Source organism: Dermacentor silvarum, chromosome 3 (genome assembly GCF_013339745.2).
Source record: "Dermacentor silvarum isolate Dsil-2018 chromosome 3, BIME_Dsil_1.4, whole genome shotgun sequence".
NCBI classification, from domain to species: domain Eukaryota; kingdom Metazoa; phylum Arthropoda; class Arachnida; order Ixodida; family Ixodidae; genus Dermacentor; species Dermacentor silvarum.
In genome coordinates, this window is record NC_051156.1 from 186514197 (window position 1) to 186540663 (window position 26467).

General features: G+C 50.5%; 2 protein-coding genes across 2 annotated transcripts in view; one reads left to right on the forward strand and one right to left on the reverse strand.

Annotated features, from left to right (window-relative positions):
• The window catches only part of LOC119446253 (uncharacterized), a 422545-nt gene that overhangs the window by 64255 nt on the left and 331823 nt on the right, over positions 1-26467 (forward strand). The window lies entirely within an intron of this gene.
• Positions 1559-4086, reverse strand: LOC119446254 (glutathione S-transferase Mu 3). Its single transcript, XM_037710638.2, has 3 exons — positions 3834-4086; positions 2655-3083; positions 1559-2030 (listed from the first exon to the last, which is right to left on the reverse strand). The coding sequence occupies exons 2-3, from the start codon at positions 3041-3043 to the stop codon at positions 1655-1657; spliced, it is 765 nt and encodes a 254-aa protein (XP_037566566.1). The 5' UTR covers positions 3044-3083; positions 3834-4086; the 3' UTR covers positions 1559-1654.

Sequence of the window (26467 nt, forward strand, 5' to 3'; positions counted from 1 at the left end):
CCTTTCCTGCGCGATTTCATTTCTTTCGCCGTAATCCTTTTCCAGCTTCGCAGGTTAAGGAGTGCTTGCGCGCTAAATAACTGTGACGCTTATCGTCGTAATAACCACGCAAAATAACTACAATGCGCTATATCTGCACGAAACCAACAGATAATGAATCCAAGGGAAGCATAGTGAAAAATTATTTGACTTGTACTTTCTTTCTGCGAGAGAGTTCCAACAAGAGCTTCGTGGGCGGCGCCGTATCTACTGTCCTCTGGAGTGCAGTGAACGCAGTGCGAGCACGTTCAGCGTGCCACTTGCAATCTGCGGGCCACTTGCAGAGCTGTTATGTTTGCCTGTTGATTCTGCATTACTACGATCAGCGCCTGAGGCAAGACGAAAGTATTTCTCATCTCCGCGCGTGTTTTCCTGTTCCGTCATGAGCTATAGCTGGGCCGGTATTTTGTAGCGATGACTTTAATGTCATAATGCCTTTTCGCGCTTATCGCGCTTTGTCAGTGGTCAGAGCGACGGTCCACTCGCGTTATCAACGTTGATATCGTGAGCCGACCGTCGCTCTGACCACTTACAAAGCGCGATAAGCGCGAAAAGGCATTATGACATTAAAGTCATCGCTACAAAATAGCGGCCCTGGTCGTAATAACTACGTTATTGCGCTCCGAGCTCGGTTCGTGCATGCTTGAACACAAGTGCGAATTCTAAGAGACTAAGTCCGCAGGACAATGACGGAGCGCTGTCCTGTCTATTCGTTTATATCCTCGGTCCTCTTCCTAAAGTTCGCCCTTATTGTTGATATTAATGTCTTAACGGATGCTTAATGGTTACCGTTAAAGGACGAAACATTAAGAGTTACAACGCATACTATAGCAAACGTGAGCTCTTGCCTCCGTATTCAGAAAGGCACCTTAACTTGAAACTAATGCGTGACTTGATCTAGAAGAGACCTGGCGTAAATGTGCCCAACGCGCTCATTGCGTTTCCTTCGGCGCGTTCGCGCCAAGCGTCATCTAGATTAAATCAAGCGTGGGCTTCCAGTTAAGGAGCATTTATGAATACGGAGGTTAGTCACTGTGAGTTAAAGCACTGCACGGGCCGGGCCCGGCCCTGGCCCGTTTTTACATTGGGCGGCCCACCCGAGCCCGATCAAAACTTTTATGGCGAGACCCGAGCCCGGCCCGGGCCCGGAAATAATCTACGTTACCCGCCCGGCCCGGCCCGCCACCCCTTTACCTTAAGCCCGAGCCCGGCCCGAGCCCGGCCCGAGCCCGGCCCGAGCCCGGCTCGAAACCGACCCGAACCCGGCCCGAGACCGAAAAATACATGTTTTTCAGAGTTGAGAAGCCCGACAATAACTCGCAGAAAGCCCGAGCCCGGCACGGGCCCGCGTCAAAAAGCACCCGCCGTGCCCGAGCCCGGCCCGAGCCCGTGAAAAAACTGCTCTACCCGGCCCGGCCCACGGGCCGGGCCGGGCCCGGGCTTTCGGGTGAGCCCGAGCCCGTGCAGTGCTCTACTGTGAGTAACAAAGTAACAGAAAAAAAGCTTAGAACGCTTTTTGGAGAATTACAGACAAGCGAAGAACATTTTATTGTGAAATTTCTAAACACGCGACCACAATCTTCATTCATAAGGAAGAGCGGGAGAAAAGCTTTCTTTAAGCTTTTGCTTGCTTGCCGACGAGGTTCGCCGGAGGCTTGCCACTTCCCCAGCGCTTGGCCAACGGCAGGAACACGGGCCAAGGCTGGAACCTGTCTGAGGACAGGTACGCCTTGATGGGCTTCAGCTGGCGGAATCGGTCCACGTACGCCGTCAGGTTGGCGTGCTCGTCCAGGCAGCCCGGCTTGAAGAGCGAGAACTGATCGAGCAGCTCGTACAGCATGAAGTCCACGTGGGTGATCTGATCCCCAGCAAGCCACGTGCGGTCGCCGAGGCTTCGCGACAGCAGCTCCAGATGCCCGGGCAGGGCCTCGGCGAAATTCCCTTTCCGGGACGCGAAGTAGTCCTCCCAGCAGTAGTAGATCAGGTACCACCTGCACGAAGCGTTCGTTCGCAGACAGAGAGATTATCGGCAATTTGAAGACAAGAGGAGTTCTAGCCATTTCCCGCGTACACGAATTACCATTCACGGGATAGCGGAATAAAGGAGACGAAACAAACTTTAAGGAGGACGAACAGTTGGGCCTCAACAACCGTTGAGACCATGTAGCAATAAAAAAAAATAAAGCAGAAAAAAAAAGAAACTGATGCGCACAATGCAAGTGGCGCCCGTTTTGTCGTTGTATTCTTTGTCCTCGTCTAGTTTGCGCCGTGAATTTCTTATGAATTATAACCCACCAACTAGCTCAAGCCAAGATTCTGCTAAACTGAGACCAGTTGACAGTAAATAGCCGGCAGTAGCGCTTCTGAAAAAATCTTCTGAAAAAAAAAATAACAAGGCGAGAAATTCTTTCATTTTTTTTTTCGTATTGCCAGGTCTGTACTGTAGCTCAGTGTTAAGTAAATGTCGCTTGTAGGAAGTGTTCACGCTGTCTGCGCCCTGGCTTTTTTTTTTCATTTGATTTTGCGCTGGTATAACGCGAATAAGGACTAGCGACCAACTAGCGCAATCAACTAGCGTCTCAAACGGCATTAATTCCGCCACCACGTCCACTCGCCTGAGCTCGTTGATCTGCGCTTCGAGCATGTCGACACGGGCGGCCTCGGCGGGCTTCGAGTCCGGCACGGCGAGCCCGTGCTTGCGAGCCAGGTAGCGCATGATGGCCAGACTCTGGACGATCTTGGTCTCCTCTCCGTCGACCAGGTACGGCAGGTTGGGAAAGGCCAAACCCCTCTCGGCCAGCGCCGCCTTCTCCTCCAGCCACACGGCCTTGCTCTCCTGCGCAGTGGGCTTGTCCAGCCACGGGTACGTCTTGTACTCGTACGGCACTCCGGCGTACTCCAGCATGTATCGGATGGGCTCGACGATGCCCCGGATGTTGGCCCAGTAGCCCAGGGTCACCTTCCCGGGCTTGCCGGTCTTCTGGTCCTTGCTGCTGGCTGGCATGACGATCGACTTATTCGCTTCTGGTCTTCCCGCTGTCGTTCTGCGAATGTCGGTATATCGGGTGTACTTGCGACATCTCGTTACGTCGTGTTTTCTCTGTCGAAAATTAGTCGCTAACCGCTTCGCCCACAAACAAAGATAAGCTGTGGTAGCAGCCCTGCGCGATTTTCTTGTGGACGGTGACCTGATTAGTTCCTTGTCAATAGTGCCATTCTATGGGTACGATGTTCTTCTATCTGTATTTCCAGCCCCTTGCTTCTTAAGTATAATCAAGCTAGAAACACATCAAGATGAAGGCAGCAGTAAAACAAGAAATTATTTTTGCGCGATATTGAACAACTAACTCAGGTCGAGCCAAAACAAACAAAAAAAAAAAAGCAAATGAGAACAAGTTTCATCATCATCATCATCCTTACCACCAACACCAACACCCTGAATAGAGGAGAGGCCTTCAGGACGAAGGCCCCTCCGATTGATCTTGAATTACCACTGTGCTGCGCATCAGGCGAACCCATCCCATGCCTGCAAAATTAACATTATCTCTCTATCTAACCTTCTTCCCTCCTCCTCTGGTAAATTTAAGTGAAACATAATTTAAATATATGCGATATCTGAATCTGATATGACTGCAGGTTACGACCATCTGTTTTCGATAAAACGTACTTAGAAGGAAAGTACGGTACATTGGCTCTAATGACTTCACCTTCGAGACCTACTGCCACTTATCCATTTTGTACATCTGCATTCTGCTTCCCCGCTGCATGGTTCCGCAGCCGTAAACCGCACTTACCCTTGTCACTCGAACGAAGTTTTCTGTCCGTTCACAGTCGCGACGCCCGAACAACCGCTCAGATTTTTTGCTTCGAGGCCGTCGCTTACTCGAGCAGCATTCAATACGCCTTTCTCACCCCGGGCCGCTCTCCTTAGCAAACCGTCGCTCGCCGTCTCTACACAGGAGGCCACTGTCGATTTCGCAGATCTCGTTGTTGCCCGTCGTACGGCTTCCGCGCGAAGAGCCGCTTATCCGGCGCTTATAGATTTCGCGCTATCGGCGTTCGAGAGCCGCACGCAGTTTTCTCGGAACAACCGGCTGCGCGACGAGGACCTGCGAAAAAGAAAAGATAAAAAAAAGTTGCCCTCTCCCAACACCCTCCTTCCCCTCCCTTCCCCACGCCCTTAGGCAGCAACGCCTTGATGAAGCCTCTAAGCGCGCTGAATGTTCAAGGCCGACGCGAGAGCCGCAGGCAGGCATGAACCGGCGAAGGAAGATGTCGCAATGGTTTGGACGTTGCGCGAATGCCAGCGCATGCGCGTCTACTCGTACAGCCTATTTCACGCGCGACGGATTTGAGCCTATCCGCGTCGCGCAGGTTATACGGGCCACTGTCATTTGCTCCGCGCTACCTGCTATGGCCGCTTTCATTCACCGCCAATATGACGTGCCGCGTTTATCTATAAAGCGGCGCTGGAGCGGAAGAGACTCGGCTGGTGGCGTCAGCCGATCCGGACCGCTGTCGTGGGGTGCGACTGTTTTCACACCAAATCCGTCCAGGGGCGGGGGCTCGCCTCGATGACGTATCACGCTGGGCTGTTGGTGACTAGGCACAACTGTGGCTGCTGTTGAGGGCTCGATGCTATTCCTAAATAAACGCATCACTGTTTTGATGATCCAAATATAATCTCACTATCAGGGAGGGAGCAGTCTACCTGGCTGGAGCAGTATTTCTTTATTTGGGGTGCTGCTACGCTGCGCTCCGCAACACGCCAACGACCGCCGCTTCGCGTCGCCACCCGGCACCGCGGCTTCCGCCGTGGCACCGGGTTACAAGCGACCGCGCCGCCAAACAGAGGGGAAAAAAAGAAACGGGTGATACCAAGAGAAAAAAATCTTGCCAACGCGGCGATTCGAACCTGCGCACCGCGGTCTCAGGGCGGGCGTCGTAAACATTACGCCACACAGCCACGCTTCCGGAGCATATATTCATGCGAACCATATGAGTGCATTCGACCTCGTTACGTCATCGAGGCGAGCCCCCGTTCCTGGACGGATTTGTTGTGAAAACAGTCGCACCCGCTGTCGTGCCAACCAACGTGACACTGCGTCACGCATCCATCCGGGTGTCAGAGCGCCGCCTGCTTAGACTGGAGCACGTTCTCGAGCGTGACTGGCAACTACACAATGTACAGCTCCCAAGTCTCGCGGCACATTTGTGTACCCACAGTGGTTGTTCAGTAGCTATATGTGGCGTACTGCTGCACGATCAAGGTCGGGGGTTCGATTTTCGGCATCTGCGGCCTGCGTTTCACTGTGTATGCAATGTAAAAGCATTCCTAATGATTTGGGGTTTATTGGAATTTAATTCCAGTCACGTTAGGTCCAGCGCAAAGAGCACCCGAGCAGTTCCAGCCAAACGCCAGCGCGAGACAAAACCAGCGACACCGATCCGTTTGTCTTTCTCTTCGTCACTTCAGGAGCCATGCGACCACAACGACGCTTGTGCTATCTTCATCATTACACTAAGCTTATATTCTGGTTCACGATGAGGAAGAGGAGCCACATACTGCAGCGGCAATCATACCTCGGGTGTTTCGTTGCGGCGTTAAAGTAATGGAATTAATGAATTATGAATGACAGGATCAATCAATCAATCAATCAATCGATCGATCGATCGATCGATCGAGCAAGCGTTCATCATCATCGTTTCTCGTGAATCGTGACGTGTGGAGAGCGCGCGAGTGAGGCGCGCAAAAGGTTTCGTAGCTGCATTTCGATGGGGGCGAAATGCGAAAACACCCGTGCACTTAGATTTAGGTGCACGTTAAAGAACCCCAGGAGGTCAAAATTGTTCTGGAGTCCCCCCACTATGGCGTTCCTCATAATCAGATCGTGGTTTTAGCACGTAAAACCCCATAATTAAATTTTTTTAAAGGTTTCGTAGCATGTTTTAATGTCTTGAAAGGGCGTGAGACGCAGCGATGGCTAATGTGAAATATGCAAGTTGCCTTCTTGGATTCACAATCAAAAAGCCGGCAGATCCCACGCCCTGTGGGAATCGATGTTATGCGAAGCAGTGTGCGGGGAGCCTACCAGATTAACGAAACGACATTGAGAGCACCGAGACGTAGGCGGTTGTTTCATGACCTACATGACACGCATGTCATGACATTCATGTCACGAGTTCCTCAGTAGTCCCTTTAGCTAGGCCTAAGAGACCTTAAAGTGAAAGCGCCGGCTGAAGCAAAATAAAAAGAAATGAGGAGGATATGACGGTTTAAGTCATGTGACTTCCTCCGTACTCCGCTTTTCAGGTGAGAGCAGTCCGGACTGCTCCTGGCTGCTCTCGGCGTAGCGAAATTGCTCTTGTTCTACCACTGGATGACGGCTCTCCCACTCCTGTTCGACCACTGAAACACGTCGCCTCTGGAACGAGCACTTTCAGCGTGCTTTTGAGTGCTCCTGTTCTCCCACTCGAATTCGCCATTAGTGTACTCACGTCCTAACCCATTTCAGTAGTTTTTGAGTATTACTTTTTTTTTTTTGCTGGGTCATGCTCATGACTATGCCTTCTGCCATCATCCTTTAGTGTTTCCTTCACTTAGTGTCCACGTCAGAACCGATTTCTGTGGTTTTTGAGTGTTAATCTTTTCTCGCTGAGTCATTGCCATTTTTGCTGAGTCATGCTCATGACTATGGCTTCTACCACCATCCTTTAGTGCTTCCTTCACTTAGTACCCACGTCCGAACCCATTTCAGTAGTTTTTGAGTGTTAATTTTTTTGCCGAGTCATTGTCGTTTTTGATGAGTCATGCTCATGACTATGACTACCATCATCCTTTAGTGTTTCCTTGCCTTAGTACCCACGTCCGAACCCGTTTCAGTGGTTTTATTGCGATAGCAATTATATGGACACTCCAAAGCGGATTTCTGCCGCCGTCGTCGTCGTCGTCGTCGCCGTCGCCGTCACCGTGAGATTCCGTATGACGTCAACGGCGATGAAATTGTCGCCGCGCTCCGGACGCTTTATGTGCGAGTGAAAGGGCGCGAGGGACGCGCGCTTTCACGGGGAGCGAACGCACGTCGGAGAGCAAACAAGCGTTCTGCGCCGTGCTCCCTGAAGGGCTGCAGAATTAAGCGTCTCTTTCCTCCTTTACAATCACCATATATAGAGAGCAAACGCGACTTTTCCGTCGCGCGAAAGGCGGTGGGGGGACGGGAGGGAGGGAGGGGAGGCGACGTTTAGCTGCGGCACAAAATGCGTATTTGTATAAAAACGTTGCGAGGCGAGAAGGTGGGTAAGATTTCCGTCCCATTCTGATCTCGTCGAAAACCTCCGAGCCGCCCCCAGAGGCACCAGCAAGGCACCAACGCCGCGCGTGTTCGGTGCGAACGCGGACAAAACGCCGACCGCGTCGACAACAGTTCTGCGCGTTGCTGGTGCTGCTGCATGCCCCCTAAGGGCTCCACCTCTCTTTTTGTTTTTAATAAAAGCTTTCAAGTAAGCAAGCTGCATGACCAAGTTTGCACAGCTGATAAAACTACTATCTTTACTCCGTATAGCTGTCTACTAATTTGCTATCGCAATTGATGCTTCGCCTTTCGGGTTAATGTCCAATTAAACTCCAGCCGCAATTCATTTTAGTTTAAATAATCCACGTTTCGGGGCCCGACCGGGTCATCAGGGACCGAAGCGGACGTTGCGGAGTGTCAATGGAGCCAGCGTGTAATAAAGAATGTTGCAGTGGCTTAGCTCGGCTATGCCAGGATATACGTAGCGTTAGCAAAGGTTCAGCTGATTATTCTTAGCTTTCCTGGTTGTCTCCTACGCTCAACCGATAATTGCCAGGCAACTACTTCGGGATCCGATGAGTCAAGCTTCTCCGTTCTTCGGCGCTGTTGAGCAGCATTTGCGCTCTCCTTCTCCATGGCTATACCACACTGGCAAACGCCAGTCAGAAGCGCAGCGGCTCCAGCGCAGTGTCAGACGGCGACTGCACAGCGAGCGCGCGCCGGCGCCAGTGCGTCTACCACGGCTACGACGTCACTCCTCTGGAATGCGCAGACCGGCGGCGGTGAGTCGCGCGCGGCGGCGGCGGAGTGCGCGAGAGGTGCCGGCTCCGGTGGCTCCGGTGCGCAAGCCGTGTGACATCAATGATCCTTGCGCATGCGCAGCACGGCTCTTGATGTGCCGCGCGAAACGGGCTTGGCTAGGCCAGTGTAGTTAACGCTACAATAAATCGGTTCGCTCTCGATGCATTGCACAATCTTCAAAGTGAACCCGGCAACACTCGCTATTTTCCAATAAATATTTGATGAGTGTAACGAACTTATGAAAGCTACTGGGACAGTCAATATAATTTTTCTTCTCAGCGCATGCCTTTTAATCTGCTGACTGCAACAGCGAAGGAGTGTAATTATCCCATTAGCATTAAATTAGCCCGATTCGTCTGGTAGACGTAGTACTCATATATGCGACTGTCCTGGCTTGGCACCCTTTCGGTGTTGCCCTGCAGGGGATGGAAGCGCTGAGACAGCCCGGTTGGGCCAGCTCATCCTACAGGGTTGGACCAAGGAGGTTTTAACGCGACAGCGTTAAGGGCCCCCGTGTCGCAGAAAATCAGGCGTCGGCAACCGGCGTGCGATGTGGCGGAGAAAATCATCCCCAATCACGCAGGCCCTCCGAATATATTTAGGTACACGTATATGTTCTATCATTAATGTTGCTCATACCTTTTCTTGCATTCTTGGCAAAGCTATTCCTCGGAATCTTGAGAATGACAATCCAGAAACAAATGTCACGAAACAAAACATCCACAGCGCATGCCTTTTCTGTTAAATCTTCTCAGACTGAAATATTCAAAGTACGAAACAAAGACGGAAACCTGAAAGTTATGCAATTTTGTTGGCGCGGCTGTGCAATATCTCCGGGATCGCCCCACGCAAGAGTGAGTGAGTGAGTGAAATAACTTTATTGAGGTCCAGAGAAGACGCAGGGGACACCCCGCGCCACCCGGCTAGTCCCACGTAGGGACCGGCAAGCCGAGCTTGACGGCCCGATCGCGGGCACTCTGGACGGCCAGGGTTTGGTCGTTGAGTTCGGAGCTGCCCAAAAGCGCAGCCCACCTATCCTCGCTGAAGGCGGAGCAAGAGGCCGCGTTTCTAACAGAAAGCTCGCCTTCGTGCATAGCGTTCGCCGCCAGTGTTTCCCGGTAACCATTACGGTTGCTTTAGCTGCAGTTGTCGGGAAGTGTGAGAAGCAGTCAAGGATCTTTGAATGCTAGCGTGTTCCACTTATAAAAGCGAAGCTTAAGCGTCCTCCAAGTTTTAGATGCGAGAGCATCTTATGCTCGCGGCAGTGTCCGTTCTGCGGCGTCCGCACCCATACTGCGCATGCGCAACACTCCCTCATTCTCCTCTCCTACGCAGGTGTGCGCTCTCCTCCTCCCCTCTCCCCCTCTCCGCCACAGGTGCGGCGCAGCAAATCATTGCATATAACTCTCTCTCTCTCACTCTCTCTCTAAGGGTACGCCGGTAGGCGGCGCAAGTGTCGCCGCGCAGTATAAAGCGCGCGTTCGCTGTGCTTCCGTCATTCTCTCTCTGTGAAACGATGTGCGAAACGCCATGAACAACGTCAACGTCGGCGCTAGTTGCAGCGGCAGCGCCACCGCCGCGGAGCAGAGGAAGGCTCGGGAAGCCGGGGTTGTTGCGTTCGGAGCTTCGGGCACAGCTGCAAGGCGTGCGACCGGCTTTGGTTCGACAACAACCTGAGCAAGGTCGGGAGCGTCCAGAACGAACGTCAGCGTCGGAGCAAGTCGTGAACGTTCCGATCGAAGTGCAGGAACTCGTGCAATGCCTACCCAGGAGCGTTCCCGACGACGCGGCGATCGACGTACACATCAAACGAAAACAACCCCGTACAAACGTCTCCTCTCTTCTGAATACATTCTCTCACTCTAACTTTCATTGGGTTGTGTTGCCAAGTGAAACGAAACAGAAACTCGATGCGCACCCCCCGCGATGCTTTCGCATCCCACCATGGTTGCCCGTAGGGTGAGATGATTTGATTTATTTCTACAGTGTTGTCCGTCATGTCCGTGCAGAATTTCACGTCATTTTCGACGATTCCCTAAGGCTCATGTGCACATAATCTTTATTCCCTCATCGGGTAGCTAACGTCGCCACAGGCTTTCGCCAAACCACTGCACAGACAGTCCAACTCGGGCTGTCTGCGTGTTTCTAGCCCAGGCTGGCAAACATTGAAAGGGTGCGAAGTGGGGAATGCCGCATTAGCGAGTGTTATGTTTACTAGATAAACGTGGCTAATGCTAATGGTGCACTCATCTCCTTACGCAGTTGCAGAAAATAGATTAAAAGTTATGCGCTGAGAAGGAAATGTATCATGACTGTCGCAGTTGCTTTCAAAAATTTGTTATGTTCATAAAATGTTTATTGAAGAACAACAAATGTAGCAATATTCAGTTTGAAGGTTCTGTAATGTGGCATGTCTGAACCGACCTGTTACTGGTTCGGCTCCATTGACACTCACACCGTCATCCCTTGGTAAATTTCCTTGTCAGCTAATCCCAATATGAATCATTGACAGGGGGTAAAATAAATATGAGGAAATGCGAAGCATTAAATTTAGGACGCAGTGCAATAACATTCCCAGGAAACCTTAAACAGACCGAGCATATGCAAATATTAGGCATAAAATTTTCTACAAGTGGTGTTTCACCTCACACGTGGCGAGACATTATCAGCTGTATTAAAGCACAGTCGGAAGCAGTGACTGCGTCGCCACTGCCGCTAGCAGAAAGGGCTTTCTTTATTAAGAATGTATTGTGCAGTAAACTGTGGTTTGCTGCAAGAGTGACTCTTCCGCCGTCACCAACAGTACGCGTAGTAAACAAACTTATTTTCTCATGGTTCTGGCTAAACAAGACACAATACGTAGCACATTTTTTGCGTCTGCCGAAAGCCAGCGGAGGATGGAGCTTGCCGTGTATAGTTACATTTGGTAGGCTGCTGTGCACTAAGAGTACATGTGACCTACTTGACGATGATGAGTACCCAGGTACGCCACTTCTCCTTTATTGGCTGGGTCCTTACCGTCGAACGCTTATGCCGCTAAGTTCAGGCAACTTGCTTCCGACAGCGGTAACGCCAGCACCGCAGTATGAGGCGGCTGCGCGCTTACAAAGCGAGCTTGTGCAAGTAAGGAATACAAAGTGGCGTACGACACCAGTTTCAAGTCTTTGTGAAATGTTGTGTGAGACGGCTGTGCCTCCAGGGACAGCTACTACAAAAACATGGACAGCTGTTTCTTCACCTGATTTGCCTTCTAAAGTGAAGGATTTTCATTGGCAATTTCAGTGGGGCATTCTACCTACAAGAGACAGGCTTGAACGCTGCGATATGGTAGCGAATGATAAATGCATGTATTGCGCACAAACAGAGACCAACAAGCATGTAGTAAAGGAGTGCGTTGTAGCGCGCACCTTCTGGAAGCTGGTTGGAAGATTATTTGGAATATCCATCGTGCGGGCACCACGGCGGCGAGATCGGTTCGCGAGTCTCGTCTACTACAGCGTTAGCTACGTTTTGTGGTGCTTCCGCAACATTCCAGAACGATCCCGGCAGCCAAATAGAGCAATGTACCCCAGAGTGCGCAAACTACGGGTGATAATATGGGGTCATCTTGAAGAACAGCTCTTCAAGCTCGGTGAAGCCGAATTTCTTCGCCGCTGGTCTACGCGGTACCTAACCGTGTCTCGAGGCAAAGTTTTGCTACAGCCAGAATAATGCCCCAATTTTGTTTCCTTGAGTAGGAAATGTACTCGTGTGTGCTTCGGGCGTCATTCATGTATCCGAGGCTGACATTTATGATTTTGCATGTACATTGTCGTAATGTTTTTGATGTGTGGCTAAGTCAATGTCAAGCAGACGCAATTTACTATTTTGTTTGTGCATCTGTTTTGTTTGTATCAAGTACGATGTATTGCATGTGTGGTACGTTATATTGTACTCTACGTTCATACAACTGTTGTACGCGTGCCTACGGGTAAATAAATTTCCTTGTCAGCTAATGCCAAAGTAGAACAGTAATAGTGCCTTGCGACAGCGTGTAGGCTTACTGGAGATCACACGTATCAAATGTAATTACTATATGATTGCCGAACTGACTTTTAGTTGCTGTCGATTGCTCACAATCATTCCTCACTACAATGCACAGACCATGATGTAACTCTAAATAAAGAAATAAAAAATTCCTGGCTCTCCCGTAATCGAGAGTAAGTAGCTGTAAGCATGAAATGGGGGCTATCATATGGCGCCTTTTGCAGTCTGTGGTGCCGCCGCCTTCAAACGCGTTTCTTCTAGCAACAGTTCAACGTGCTCAGCTTCTGCCACCACTTTTTCTTGTCGCATCGAAGTGGTCGGCCGCAAATGTGCGGCTTTAGGTCTCCTGTATCTGCTTTTATTGCGATAGCAATTATATGGACACTCAAAGAGGATTTCTGCCGTCGTCGTCGCCGTCGCCGTGAGGTTCCGTATGACGTCAACGGCGATGGAGTCGTCGCCGCGCGCCGGACGCTGTATGTGCGAGTGAAAGGGCGTGAGGGACGCGCGCTTTCACGGGAAGCGAACGCACGGCGGAGAACAAACGCGCGTTCTGCGCCGTGCTCCCTGAAGGGCTGCAGAATTAAGCGTCTCTTTCCTCCTTTACAATCACCATCATCATCAGCCTATATTTATGTCCACTGCAGGATGAAGGCCTCTCCCTGCGATCTCCAATTACCCCTGTCTTGCGCTAGCGTATTCCAACTTGCGCCTGCGAATTTCCTAACCTCATCATCCCACCTGACTTTCTGCCGTCCTCGACTGCGCTTCCCTTCTCTTGGTATCCATTCTGTAACCCTAATGGTCCACCGGTTATCCATCCTACGCATTACATGGCCTGCCCAGCTCCATTTCTTCCGCTTAATGTGAACTAGAATATCGTTTACCCCCGTTTGTTCTCTGATCCACACCGCTCTCTTCCTGTCTCTTAACGTTACTCCTAAGATTTTTCGTTCCATCGCTCTTTGTGCGGTCCTTAACTTGTTCTCGAGCTTCTTTGTTAACCTCCAAGTTTCTGCCCCATATGTTAGCACCGGTAGAATGCAATGATTGTACACTTTTCTTTTCAACGACAGTGGTAAGCTCCCAGTAAGGATTTGGCAATGCCTGCCGCATGCACTCCAACCCAATTTTATTCTTCTGTAAATTTCTTTCTCATGATCAGGGTCCACTGTGAGTAATTGACCTAGATAAACATATTCCTTTACAGACTCTAGAGGCTGACTGGCGATCCTGAATTCTTGTTCCCTTGCCAGGCTATTGAACATTATCTTTGTCTTCTGCATATTCATCTTCAACCCAATTCTTGCACTTTCTCGATGAAGGTCCTACCTTCATCGAGGATGAAGGACAATCACCACACACACACACACACACACACACACACACACACACACACACACACACACACACACACACACACACACACACACACACACACACACACACATATATATATATATATATATATATATATATATATATATATATATATATATATATATATATTCTAATGCGAACACAGTACAAGAGAGCAGCGGGCAGCGTGTCTCAACCAGAGCGGCTCAGGAAATCTCGAGCTCGCGCTTCCCGGATGACTGGCGATGTGGCTGCAGCGCCGGGCATTCGTCTTCACTACAATCACCCCCCATCGGAAAAGGAGCCATCCTGGCGACTCATGGTGAACATAGAATCAAGGGGTCGTAATACGGCTTCAGGCGTTGTACGTGGACGGTTTCACGACCACGACAGCGTTGGTCCGTAGGTGGCGTGACAGGCTCGACAATATAGTTCACAGGCGATGTCTGCGCTACAACACGGTAGGGTCCTTGATAATTTGATACAAGCTTGGATGAGAGGCCAGCAGGAACGGCAGGAACCCAAAGCCACACAAGGGAGTCCGGAAGAAAGTGACAATGCGGGTGATCATCGTCACGTCGAGATTTTTGTTGCCATTGGTCGACGGCTGTAAAGGAACGGGCGAGTTGACGGCATTCCTCGGCGCGGCGGGCAACTTCAGAGATGGGTGTACATTCGGATGAATCGGGTCTGTGCGGAAGAATGGTGTCGAGGGTAGTCGAAGGTTCGCGGCCGTACAAGAGGAAGAATGGGGAAAAGTTTGTGGTCGCCTGTGGTGCAGTGTTGTAGGCGAACGTGATGAATGGCAGAATGAGGTCCCAATCAGTGTGATCAGAGGCGACGTATTTGGAGAGCATGTCGCCAAGGGTGCGGTTAAATCTTTCCGTCAGACTGTTAGTTTGAGGATGGTAGGCGGTGGTGGTGCGATGAACGATGCGACATTCAGTAAGGAGCGCGTTTACGACTTCGGAGAGGAACACACGTCCTCTATCGCTCAAAAGTTCGCGAGGTGCACCGTGACGGAGAATAAAGTTTTTCAGTAGGAAGGATGCGATATCACGAGCTGTGGCAGCAGGCAGAGCGGCTGTTTCTGCGTATCGCGTCAAGTGGTCGATGGCGACGACTATCCAGCGGTTTCCGGAAGCCGTGCTCGGAAGGGGTCCATACAGGTCAATCCCAATGCGATCGAAGGGCCCGGCAGGACACGGGATTGGCTGTAGTGGACCAGAGACATGCTGAGAAGGAACCTTGCGGCGTTGGCACTGAGGGCACGACCGAATGTACTTGCACACAAAGGTGTACATGCCACGCCAATAAAACCTGGAGCGAAGCCGGGTGTACGTCTTGAAGACACCCGCGTGTGCACACTGCGGGTCAGTGTGGAAGGCAGAACATATTTCACCACGAAGATGTCGCGGTATGACGAGCAACCACTTGCGGACGTCGGAGACGTAATTCCGGCGATAGAGAAGTCCATCCCGCATTTCGAAGTGCGAAGCTTGACGGCGCAAAGCTCGAGAAGGTGGAGGAACAGTCGACGGGTTAGAAAGGAAGCGGATAAGAGCACTAATCCAGGCATCCTTGCGTTGCTCCGAAGCCATGTCGCAGCCTACTGGGAACGAAAGTACGTGGTCAACGGCAGAGAGGCAGGCATCGCTTACGGTTGACACGGGCGAACGGGAAAGCGCGTCGGCGTCGGTGTGGCGGCGGCCAGACCTGTAGACAACGCGCACGTCGAAATCTTGCAACCGCAAAGCCCAGCGAGCTAATCGACCTGAGGGGTCCTTCAATGTGGACAGCCAACAAAGTGCATGGTGGTCTGTAATTACGTCAAAGGGGCGGCCATAGAGGTAGGGTCGAAATTTACCAAGTGCCCAGATTATGGCCAAACATTCTTTCTCCGTAACGGAATAATTTGTCTCTGCTTTGGTGAGGGTGCGGCTTGCGTATGCAACGACGTACTCGTCGAACCCAGATTTGCGCTGCGCGAGCACATCGCGGAGCCCAACACCGCTGGCGTCAGTGTGTACTTCGATCGGAGCACTCGGGTCGAAGTGACGCACTATAGGCGGCGATGTTAATAGACGACGCAGCTCTTGGAAGGCATCGTCACAGGCAGGGGACCAGGCGTAATTGTTCAAGTCGCTCCGTAGAAGCTGATTCAAGGGAGCGGTGATGGACGCAAAATTCCGAATGAAGCGGCGAAAGTAAGAGCAGAGGCCAAGGAAGCTGCGAAGTTCTCGTACGGAGGAAGGTTTGGGAAAATCAGCAACTGCACGGAGCTTGGCGGCGTCAGGAAGAATACCGTGTTTAGATACGACATGGCCAAGGATGGTGAGCTGACTTGCGCCAAAGTGGCATTTCTTCAGGTTGAGCTGAAGGCCGGCGGCAGTTAGGCACTGTAACACTTCCGCCAGCCGACAGAGATGGGTGGGAAAATCCGGCGGAAAAATAACCACATCATCTAAGTAGCACAGGCACGTTTTCCACTTGAGACCACGCAACAGGTTGTCCATCATACGCTCAAATGTAGCTGGGGCGTTGCAAAGCCCGAAAGGCATGAGAGGAAATTCATATAGGCCATCTGGTGTTACAAAGGCCGTTTTAGGTTGGTCTTCGGGTGCCATGGGGACTTGCCAATAGCCGCTACGTAAGTCGATAGAAGAGAAGAACTCTGCGCCTTGGAGACAGTCAAGGGCGTCGTCAATTCTCGGAAGAGGGTAAACATCTTTACGAGTTATTTTGTTAAGACGACGGTAATCGACACAGAATCGAATCGATCCGTCCTTCTTCTTAACAAGCACAACAGGAGATGCCCAGGGGCTATCCGAAGGCTGAATGACGCCGCGCTTCAGCATGTCAGCTACTTGGTCATCGATGACACGGCGCTCTGTCGCGGATACACGATAGGGTCTTTGTCGCAGTGGCGCACTAGTACCCGTGTCGATGCGATGACAAACAGTTGACGTGCGGCCCAAGGGAACATGCTGGCAGTCGAAAGACGAACGGAACTTGTCGAGAAGGCGTAGAAGCTGGGCACGTTGGGAAACAGTCAACGTGTCGGCGATGGAGCTATGGAGAACATCGGGCGAAGTCGGCTCCTGCGCGGGGTTACAGGTCATTCCGGCGACCTCATGAGTGGCGGTGGAACCAGTTGGCATGTCAATGATGGCAGCAGGGTCGACACACTGGACGCGGCCAACGCATTCCCCACGAAGCAAAGTGAGAGGACAGGACAATTGGTTGGAGACGAGCAGTCTGCTGATGCCGGCATGAACGTCCAAAACAGCGAAAGGCAGCGGGGAACATTTGCGACGAGCGAAAATGGCGGATGGCGTAAAAAGTGCGCTGGCATCAGCAACAAGGTTGCATGACACTGTGGTTAGGGCAGAAGAGTGCGGGGGAATGGTAACGTCTTCGGCAACAAAAACTTTATCGTCAGGTTCACGAGCGTCAATGAGCAGGGCGTCGCACAGCGTTTGAAATTCCACCTCAGCATGAGAACAGTCGATGACGGCCTTATTAGTGGAAAGGAAGTCCCAGCCCAAAATAAGATCATGGGAACAAGAACACAGCACCAAAAATTCGACGATGTAGAGGAGGCCGTTGATCACAACACGAGCAGTACACGCAGCTGCAGGCGTGATGCGGTCTGCGCTGGCAGTACGAAGGGATACGTTTGACAGTGGCGTCGTAACTTTCCTGAGCGAGCGGCAAAGTGTGGCACTAATAACCGAAACTGCGGCACCAGTGTCAACGAGGGCGAGTGCAGCGACGCGGTCCACATATACATCAATAATATTAGTCGGAGAAGGGAGGGGCCTTGGTCTGTTCGTGGGTGACGCAGTTCTCGCCTCTGGAACTGCGGCGATTAGTTTTCCCGTTCCGGCGTAGAAGGACGACGACGCATCGGTGAAAGCGAGCGACGTCGGGGCGATGGCGAACGGCGGTCAACAAGAGGGCGGTGGTCCGAGTAAGAAGACATCTGGCCAGGGTTCTGAGGCACGGAGGACGACGGGTATGGTGAACCGTATGGTTCGGTGTCGAAGCTACGGCGGTAGGATGTTGGGCGGCGACGGCAAAATCGTGCAATGTGGCCAGGTAGACCACATGCAAAACATATTGGGCGGTTGTCAGGAGTGCGCCATTGTCCACTGCTGTGTGGGTACCGCGGCTGAACGAAGTGAGGGGCTGGACGCAGTGGCACTGCTGATGGGAATGGCGCAAAGGTCTGAGGTGGTGGCCGTGCGAGAGCCTCGGCATAGCTAAGAGGTGCAGTCACCTCGGGAAAAGCAACGGGAGTCGGCACCGGTGGAGTCTCGCGGGCAGAAGGGAGAGCTGCGCAAACTTGCTCTTGGATGACCTGGCGAAGGTTGGCCGGCAAAGACGAGGGTGGTGACGTGGCTGAGGACAGCAGCGAAAGCTGGCGAGCGACCTCAGCACGGACGAACTCTTTAATTTGGCAAAGCAGGGAGTCCATGTCAGGAGCCACGGCCACGCTCGCGAGGCTTTCATCGGACACAGGTGGGCGCCGTGTGAGAAGCCGCTGCCTGCAGAGCTCGTCGAAACTCTGGCAAAGCTCAATGACCCTGAGAAACTGTGTCAGGGCTTTTTGACAGCAGCATATGAAAGGCATCGTCGGAAATGCCCTTCATGATGTGACGTACCTTGTCCCCCTCCGCCATCGTCGGGTTGACACGCCGGCAGAGGTCGACGATGTCCTCTATGTAGCTGGTGAACGTTTCACCAGTTTGCTGGGATCGGCTGCGCAGGCGTTGTTCAGCGCGAAGCTTGCGCACGCCAGGGCGGCCGAAAACGTCTGCAATGCTGGTTTTGAAGCGAGCCCATGTGCGGAGATCGGCTTCGTGGTTTCGAAACCACAGCTTGGCGACGCCCGACAGATAGAACATCGCGTTGTTGAGCTTCTGGGTGTCGTCCCATTTGTTAGTGTTGCTGGCGCGTTCATACGATTCCAGCCAATCTTCAACGTCTTTCTCATCGGTGCCGCAGAAGATGTCAGGATCCCGCTGACGCTGGGCACCGGCACATACGATGGCTGGGGTAACCGGTGGGGATGTCGGGCTGGGGTCGTCAGGCATGACGGACGGCAGAGTTCGGGTGCGTAATTCCAGGTTGGGGGGAAACCGCAGCACCTCCACCAGAATCTAATGCGAACACAGTACAAGATAGCAGCGGGCAGCGTTGGCAGCGTGTCTCAACCAGAGCGGCTCAGGCAATCTCGAGCTCGCGCTTCCCGGATGACTGGCGATGTGGCTGCAGCGCCGGGCATTCGTCTTCACTACAATATATATATATATATATATATATATATATATATATATATATATATATATATATATATATATATATATATATATATAGAGAGAGAGAGAGAGAGAGAGAGAGAGAGAGGGCAACCGCGACTTCTTCCGTCGCGCGAAAGGCTATGGGGGGAGGGGAGGGGAGGCGACGTTCAGCTGCGGCACCAAACGCGTATTTATATAAAAACGTTGCGAGGCGAGAAGGTGGTAAAGACTTCCGACGCTGCTCGACGAGTTTCCCGTTCTGATCTCGTCGAAAACCTCTGAGCCGCCCCCAGAGGCACCGGCAACAGCCACCAATGCCGACCGCGTTGGCAACAGTTCTGCGCGTTGCTGGTGCTGATCAAGGAGGATTTTTTTTTAGATCCTCCTTGGTGCTGATGCATGACCAAGTTTATACAGCTGATAAAACTACTATCCTTACTCCGTATAGCTCTCTACTAATTTGCTATCGCAATTGATGCTTCGCCTTTCGGGTGAAACTGCGCCACGTCCGAACCCATTTCAGTGGCTTTTGAGTGTTAATATTTATTTCCTGAGTCATTGTCGTTTTTGCTGAGTCATGCTCATGACTATGATTTCTACCATCGTCCTTTATTGTTCCCTTCACTTAGTGCCCACGCGGACCCCATTCCGGTGGTTTTTGAGTGTTAAACGTTTTCGCTGGGTCATTGTCATGACCTACATGACACGCATGTCATGATATTCATGTCATGACATATCATTTATGTTCGTCGTATACTCTTGTCATAGTATGTCAATTTTGGTACATACGAAGTTAACGAAACGACCATGAGAGCAGAAAGTCGTAGGTGTCTAGATAGTTAGATACGGTCAAAGTAGCAAATGTTCGCCAAGAAATGCTTCGCATTTAAAAGCCGGCAGATCCCACGCCATGTGGGAATCGATGTTATGCGAAGCAGTGTGCGGGGAGCCTACCAAGTTAATGAAACGACCATGAGATAACCAAGACGTAGGCGGCTATTTCATGACCTACATGACACGCATGGCATGATATTCATGTCATGATCTATCCTTTATGTTCGTCATGCATTGTTGTCATACTATGCCAATTTTGGTACCTACCAAGTTAGCGAAATGACCATGAGTGCATCAAGACGTAGGCAGCGGTTTTATGACCTACATGACAAACATTTCATCATATTCATGTCATGACCTATCATTTATGTTCATCATACACTCTTGTCATGCTATGCCAATTTTGGAAAATACCAAGTTAACGAAACGACCATGAGAGCACCAAGACGTAGGCATAGATAGATAGATAGATAGATAGATAGATAGATAGATAGATAGATAGATAGATAGATAGATAGATAGATAGATAGATAGATAGATAGATAGATAGATAGAGATACTGTCCAAGTGCCAAATGTTCGCCAGCTTCGCATTTAAAAGAACAAGTTGATATGCAGAGACGAACCGGCGCTGATTGAGAGGTGAGCAAGTGTCGGTTCATCCTCACCGCTGGTACTGCTATCATTCCCCGGGGTATAAGACGTGTTTCTGGTCTCTTAAATGATAGTTACACCGTAACCAAGCATTTAAAGAACGAGGGGTCGAATTCACGAAACCTTTAGTTTGTAAGTGCTCTTCGCCGTTGGCCTCCCGTCTTCGCTAGTCATGTCCATCACCATTACGTGCCATTTGCTCTGAGGAACAGTTGTAGCGTAAGAACGTTTTGAAGCGTTTAGCATTCTTTGCGAACTAACTGCGATTTCTTGTGTCTAACAGTTATCGCGGGCCAATCCCGAAGATAGTAAAGTCTAACACAGCTGTAAAATACTTGCGGCGGATTCACCCTTTGGCGATGATTGGCGATGGTGATGCGATCAGCGCTGTTTCTTACGATGCGAGTTTAATTGGTGATTATACGTGAATTATTGTGATGGCGAAACGAGCAAGACGGAATCAGGATTGTAAGATTTGTTTAAGTGCAGCTCATTTATTTTTACGCGTTCAGGTTGCTTTCTATATGCATTTTTATATTCAGTAATGTGCGTTTGCACATATATAGACGATATACATTTCCCATACATCAATCCAATTTACGACGAAATGTCCACGATTTCGCCAATACTAACAAATGACACTGCATCGTCTCCCATTGCTGCTTGTAGCAGTGGCTAGTTAGCCCCAGTGACCCAAGTTACCCAGTGACACACCCAGTGACCAAAGTTAGTGTCAAAGAGGTTCATTCAAGAACGGCACATTAGCCAGTGACAGAAATTGACATCAAAGAGGCTCACTGAAGCGCTGGCACATGTAGTTTGACTTACACGTTGATCCAAGTTGGGGCGAGAGAGATTAATTGAAGAGCGTCACATAACCAGTGGCACACACACAGTAACACAAGTTGGTAACGCAAATGCACTGTCGGGAAAATGGTTGGATACACCGACAACCGACAGACAGGCAGCCCCCAGGTAATTAGTCAAGTACCCTAATATTGCTAATCGCATTAAAACCGCATGGCGCTAAATTGGTGGTGCTCGTATTGGTGGTGCCGTGCGGTGGCACGATGAAAATGGGGGAGTTAGGGTGCCTCGATGTCCTGCTCCTCGCCCGCCGCTCCGGAGCGTACAGGGTGGAGACGTTCTTTGACGGGGCTCTCGCCGCCAAAACGGCCATTTCCGTGCCCAGATCGCGTGTCGAGACGTGAACGCTTGCCGCGTTTCGACGGCGTCCCTCGGAGCGGGCATGAGAATGGCGGCGGTTGCCTCGAACCTGTACGGAGCGGCGGGCGAGGACGACATCGAGTCACCCTAGGGGTATTTCTCGGATTCTTGCGGCAGCTAGCGTTTTGGGACGCTGTCGTTGAGACTCCGAGCCACTGGTTCCAATGCGCAGACGCTGTCGTTTGAGACGCTACGTCCCTAGTCGCAGGCGCTGATCAGGGTTTCTTACTGGTCCTTGGACGAGTGGTGCTCGAAGTACGGGTTGACTCCTGAGCACGGGTGAAGCACAGCGGTAAGGGGACTGCCCCCATAACACATATGTATAGCGCAACACAGTGCCACAAATAACCGCCTCCCAAAGCATGCTAAACGCATTCTTAGGTATATCAATCGGGGTTGGTTCTTCATATTTGTTAGTACGGGCCAGAATGTATTGCGTTTCGAATGCATCTGAGAGTTGCCCATAGACTTTTGCTTAGGAAGACTTAGGAGTGAGGATGAACGGCGAATATCTTCGCAACCTTTGGTTTGCAGATGGCATTGTCCTATTCAGCAACAATGGGGACGAATTACAACAAATGATTGCGGATTTTAACCGAGAAAGTGTAAGAGTGGGGTTGAAGATCAATATGCAGAAGACAAAGATAATGTTCAATAGCCTGGCAAGGGAACAAAAATTCAGGATCGCCAGTCAGCCTCTAGAGCCTGTAAAGGAGTACGTTTATCTAGGTCGATTACTCACAGGGGACCCTGATCATGATAAGGAAATTTACTGAAGAATAAAATTGGGTTGGAGTACATACGGCAGACATTACCAAATCCTGACTGGGAGCTTACCACTGTCGTCGAAGAGAAAAGTGTACAATCATTGCATTCTACCGGTGCTAACATATGGGGCAGAAACTTGGAGGTTAACAAAGAAGCTCGAGAACAAGTTAAGGACCGCACAAAGAGCGATAGACCGGAAATGTTAAGCCTAACGTTGAGAGACAGGAAGAGAGTGGTGTGGATCAGAGTGCAAACGGGCATAGCCGATATTCAAATTGACATTAGGAGAAAAAAAAATGGAGCTCGGCAGGCCATGTAATGCGTGGGATGGATAACCGGTGGGCCATTAGAGTTACAGAATAGATACCAAGAGAAGGGAAGCGCAGTCGAGGAGGGCAGAAAGCTAGGTAGGGTGATGACTGATGATGGTAGGAAATTTGCAGGCGCAAGTTGGAATCCGCTAGCACAAGACAAGAGTAATTGGAGATCGCAGGGAGAGGCCTTCGTCCAACAGTGGACATAAATATAGGCTGACGACGACGATGATGATGAGACTTTTGCGAGCGATCGCGTGCATATGCGAACTTCGACGTTGATACGAACGCGTCTGCGCGTATGTACCAGACGCCTTGAAAGGTGACTTCCTCACGATAAGAGGCGTTATGTGGGGAAGCCCGCTTCTGCATTTCCCTTCATATTAAGGCGACAGAGAGTTTTTGGGAGGCAGACGTATTTACGTACGCCCGTAGACGAGAAAGTAGCAGTCATGGTGATAGTAAGCACTGTTAAATGAATGAAGGAATGAATTAAATCCACGCCTGGGGGATCATAGCTGAGCCGACAGATTGAGTCTGGCGCGCAAATGATTGCACCACAAGGACCTTGCGATTTTGTGTGCAATAAGCACGCTGCTCGGTTTATGCAAATGTTGGCCGCGGAGCGCAGTAGCACGATACTTGGCGGAAAAAAAAAAGAAAAAAAAAGCAGGTGACCTATCGAATACATTGCAGGCTGTGCAAACATATGTGAGCTACTGCGGAAACGAGCCTCGATATTTTTGGGGTGGACAGACTCTATACATATGAAAAACGACTCGAACGGTTGTCAAAGATGAGCCAGATGCTACGCACCGCTACAGATCACTTCTGCACACTCTATCAGCGCCAGGTGAGTCTGCGTGACAAACATTTTGTTTATTGGCTGGCCATAACACACTGCGTTAGGCATCGAGCCCCCGCGGTGGCTCAAGAACGTTCTCCCGATGACTGCGAAGGCGCGGGTTCGATTCCCGGTGGCGCTGGCCAAATGCCGATGAAGGCGGAATGCAAAAAAATCAGTGTATTTCGTTTAAATGCACATCAGGGTACCCTATGCTTTCAAAATTAACCAGTAGCCAGCCAAATTCGGCGTCTCCCATAGCATGTGTGTTGCTACGCAGGGCGTTATGATCTCCATGCACGAGAGGACATTCAGCGCAGTTAATATGCAATTGCAACCTTTCTGAGCTCCAGTGGATTGCCCCTAGCGACCGCTCTAAGCGTACCTCAGGATTCACGCCTTGAGCGGCAACACGTGCTTGGAGCATGGACTAGTTGCCGCCCGTGCGTCCCGCACCATGAAGGCGTTCTTGATATTTTGTTGTTGTTGTTGTTGTTTTGCGAGACACCGGTCTCAACGATTTGTTCTCATATTATACAGGGTGTTTCAGCGAACACTTTCAAAAATTCTTAAAGGTTGCCGGTGACAGATAGTAGAATCCTAGTTCATGAGCTGGTCTACTCGAGAGAGAGAAAGAGACAAAACTTTATTTTGATGGTGCACGGAGAAGCGTCGATCCCCGTGGTGGGTGGAGCCTTCAGTCCAGGGCCCCAGCGGCGGTGGCAGCACTTTCGGCTCTGGCGATAAGCTTTCGCTGATCCTCCGGTGCCGAGCTGGTCAGCACCATCTCCCACTACTCGTGCGTTGCGTTTCGATGTGGGGAGTTATTGGGGATATTTTGGCATGCCCATGTGGTGTGATAGAAGGTAGCTCGCTCTGTACAAAAAGGACAAAGGGGCTGATAAAGGGTGGAGGAGCGTGAGGTGAGGATACGTGTTGGTCTGGAGTTGCCTCCAGGTCGTGGCTTCAGCTCTGGTGAGGGATGGGTGCGGTGGCGGCATCGTTCTTCTCGAAAGGCGGTAGTGCTGCAGTATATCGTAGTAAGTTTGTAGTGTGTCTGGACTTGGGTCTTCTGGCGTCTCTTGCAGTGCCCGGTTGCAGTGACCTCGGGCTATCGTGTGTGCACGATGGTTTCCGCTGACGCCTTCATGTCCCGGTGTCCAAATTATCGTGGTGCGGGGTATTTCGTTGAGGCGGTGTAGAATATCGCATGCGATTTTATGTAGATGGCCGTTCGCGTAGGATCGACATGCTGACTGACAGTCTGTAAGAATATATAGTTCTTCGTTTTGTCTCGATGCCGAGATGGCGAGGGCAATGGCAGCCTCTTCTGCTGCGGCGACGTTCTGCGTACGAACGGAGGCGGATACCAGTTCTTGCTGTCTGTGTCCAGCCACTCTGATTACCATGCCCTCTCCATTCGGGTACATGGCCGCATCTGTCCAGCGAGCAGTGGAGAGAGTGCCATATCTCTTTTCTATTGTTATCGCTCGTGCTTTTCTCTTGCCCAAGTGATATTCCGGGTGCATGTTACGCGGAACAGGGGCCACCATTATTTGCTCGTGCAGGGACTTGCGGAGTACTTCTTGATTGTTGGTTGTCGCCACGGGGTATTGCAACCTTCGAAGTGTTGCTCTGGTCTACTCGAAGAGGCGGACATTATTTGCAGAACAAATTGAAATGCATAATCAAATAATTAACAATAAATCACTAATTAAGCTTTTAACTAATTACCTGATGGCTCATATTGTAATTTACAAATTGTAGCCGTGGAGTTCCCAAGGTGTATCCACTTGGAACGAATTTTCCGGATGACACCAGTTTCGAGACAATAATTCCCAAACTTAGCGGAGAAACGCATTGGCGTTCCAGTTAGTTTCTTGACAAAACGTCACTTTATGCATTGAAGCACAAAATTAACTGGAACGCCCATGCATTTCTCCGCAAAGTTCGGGAAATAATATCTCGAAACTGGTGTCATCCCGAGAATTTGTTCCATGTGGATCCACCTTGCGAACTCCACGGCTACAATTTGTAAATTGCAATATGGGTCATCAGGTAATTAGTTAAAAAGTTAATTAGTGAATTTTTGTTGATGGGTCGATTATGCATTTCAATTTTTTGTGCAAGTAATGTCCGCCTCTTCGAGTAGACCAGTTCATTAACTAGAATTGGAATATCTGCGACAGGCAACCTTAAATAAATTTTGAAAGTGTTCGCTGAAACACCCTGTATATTTAGTTACGTACGTGCTATGTGTGTTAAGTGTCGTATGACGTTCGTGTGTCATTTTATTTATCATCGTATCTACCTGGAGTAGCATATGCTAGGCGTGCCCGCGAGGCGAACGTTTCCAGTTTTCATAAAGGCACCTCTCTCTCTAAACTCCGTGTCTTGATTTAACTTCTCTGCGTCACCAGGGAAACATTGTGACTCACCCAAGCCCTAATTAAACATCGAGAACAGACAAAGCGGACGCCCCACGTTGGCCTCGTCTACACAGTAAACACTCGGCAGCCCATACGCGCTGCGCTGTGCACGGGGAGGCAACGCTTTCCAAAGGATCACGTATCAGCGGCCATAGATAAGCGCTGCCCTACTTTGTTCGGAATCAGCATAGTTACGTGCAGCGTCCATGAAACTAGCACCAGTTTGTCATTCGTTGCGCTCTCTATCACAAATTTCACTCTGTCTATTATAACAGAGGACCTGCGAAGCATAGAAGTTCGTTATGTCTGAGTTAGAACTAGCTGGCGTCGCAGTTACGCGCGGAACTTTACGATTACTTCACCCCAACCGTTGCTAGATGCTTACCAGGAAGTGATTATAAGGCACGGCAAGGCACTTCTGGGCAATTAAAGGCGTACCGGGCGTCCAATATTTTTCAAACGCAGTAGCTTGTCTCCTTGCAGGGAAGCAAGTAGACAAGCGTCGTTTCACGAGAAAAAAGTAGTATGAAACTGATTTGGGAACTCCGAAAAAAAAGAAGAAGAAAAAAGAAAGA